We start from the raw sequence: 1,793 nt of genomic DNA, 5'->3' as shown, positions 1-1,793 counted from the left end.
CCCCCCTCCCACCCTCATGAATTCTTGATAAATTATAAATTTTTTTTAAAAAAGAAAGAATACTAGGTCTTGCCTCTCCTTTCATCTCCAGCAGCTCAACTAGTGCTCAATAAACGCTCACAAAGTAAATGGATTCAGCCCCAAAGACTATTTTTTAGATGAATTCTGTAGACCAATATATGGATTCTTTATTTTCAACAACTCTGAGTTCAAGGAAGACAAGTGAATGCTTTTGAGTATTTTTGAGACTCTGTAAGTTCATTTAATTTACCTTGGAGATAATCATAATAACCTAAAGTGTTATGTGCTTTCTAGATCCTTAGCACTATACAGCATTTTACAAATAGCTACATCTCAGAATCAGTAAAATAACTATGCACACGTACCTTTCAATTGAACTGCTACCTCAACATATGACTGTAGAAATGCCATGGACACTGCTTCCCCTATATGGAATTTTTTTTAAAAAATTAGCAGATAATATAACATAAATATCTCTGAAACATTCACACTACTATCTAACAAAAATATAAACTTAGGAGGTTTTCCAAATATTTAATTTCTTAGAAAGAAACATTCTAGCACATACCACTTAACATTTATCCGTAGACTTACAGATGGCTCAAATGACATCAATGTTCTAATTCATACTGTAAAAACAATTGCTGAATAACTATTATTAAAAGATAAAAGAAATATGTGGCTACTGCTGTTGTTAGCTGCCACTGAGATGGTCGCTGCCTCATGGTGACGCTACACACAATAACATTAAAAAATGCTTAATCCTAAATCAGCCCACTACCAGCTACAAAGCAGACATATTTGCAACATGACATGTTTTCATCCAAAGGGTCTGTATTCACTTGACTTTTGGAAGTAGTTTACCAAGTCTTCCTCACTAATCCGTCTTCCTCTGCCAGTGCCACTGGAAGTTGCTCAGCATCATAGCAACATACAAGCCTCCACTGACACACATCACCTAGAAATCAAGACAAGGTCTTCCAGATGGAAGGTGCGAATTCTACCATTGAGTCACTAATGCTTCATAAAAAGCAATATACTTTCTATAAATTAACCAGAACAGGTAGTAAATTAGTATTAGATTGAATTTCATTATTTTTGAATTACAGTATTACTTAACTAAACATCAACTTTCAAGTTGCAAATTAGAGATATATAATAGATGGTCTGAAGTAGATAATAAAACAGATATAATAAGTCAGTAAATGCTTTACCTTGTGCAACCTACCTAAGACATGTGAAAGATATCATTGTATAATTTGACCATGCAAGATAATGTGTGTACTTTGACTGTCCTGGTATGTTAACATTGAGTCTCTTCTAAATTCTCATACTCACAACTGGCATAGAAGAGCACGATGCTGTCAGAAGCCATGACTGTCCTGCTAAATGTCTCTTCCGTGAGTTCCACTGTGAGTTCCAAAGGCAAGCGCCGCTTCCTATCTCTATAAACACTTTCAGCCACTTCATCGTCTTGAATATCTAAAATGTTTGAAAAGAAATAATTTACATAGAAAAGTCACGCTCAAAATATTCAAGTCTTTCTCAAAGAAAAGCACATGACAACATAGTATTTTACAGACTTGTGAATTCACAGTATCTGACTTAAAGATAAAAATGCATAAAATTGAGAACACGTCCTTGTTGCTTAACAATAACTTAAATGTGCTCGAGAAGTAAGAATAATAGTATTTTTTGTTTCTAATTATATGACTCAAAATCAACTTGATGGCAAGAGGAATATGTTATTTACAGTTTTAAAAGGTTTTACT

At 33.9% G+C, this 1,793-nt stretch overlaps 1 protein-coding gene across 1 annotated transcript in view; it reads right to left on the bottom strand.

Moving 5' to 3' along the window:
- TXNDC16 (thioredoxin domain containing 16) overlaps positions 1-1,793 on the bottom strand; it is a 95,344-nt gene that overhangs the window by 29,701 nt on the left and 63,850 nt on the right. The window contains exons 13-14 of the mRNA XM_030884875.2: positions 1,360-1,503; positions 387-446 (exon numbers count right to left, since the gene is read on the bottom strand). Coding sequence (XP_030740735.1) covers positions 387-446; positions 1,360-1,503 — 204 coding nt within the window. The remainder of the gene's footprint in view (positions 1-386; positions 447-1,359; positions 1,504-1,793) is intronic.

This window comes from Echinops telfairi, unplaced genomic scaffold (assembly GCF_000313985.2).
Source record: "Echinops telfairi isolate 266 unplaced genomic scaffold, ASM31398v2 ScPeMD7_18;HRSCAF=68, whole genome shotgun sequence".
Lineage (NCBI taxonomy): Eukaryota > Metazoa > Chordata > Mammalia > Afrosoricida > Tenrecidae > Echinops > Echinops telfairi.
This window is presented reverse-complemented; position numbering and strand designations above follow the sequence as displayed.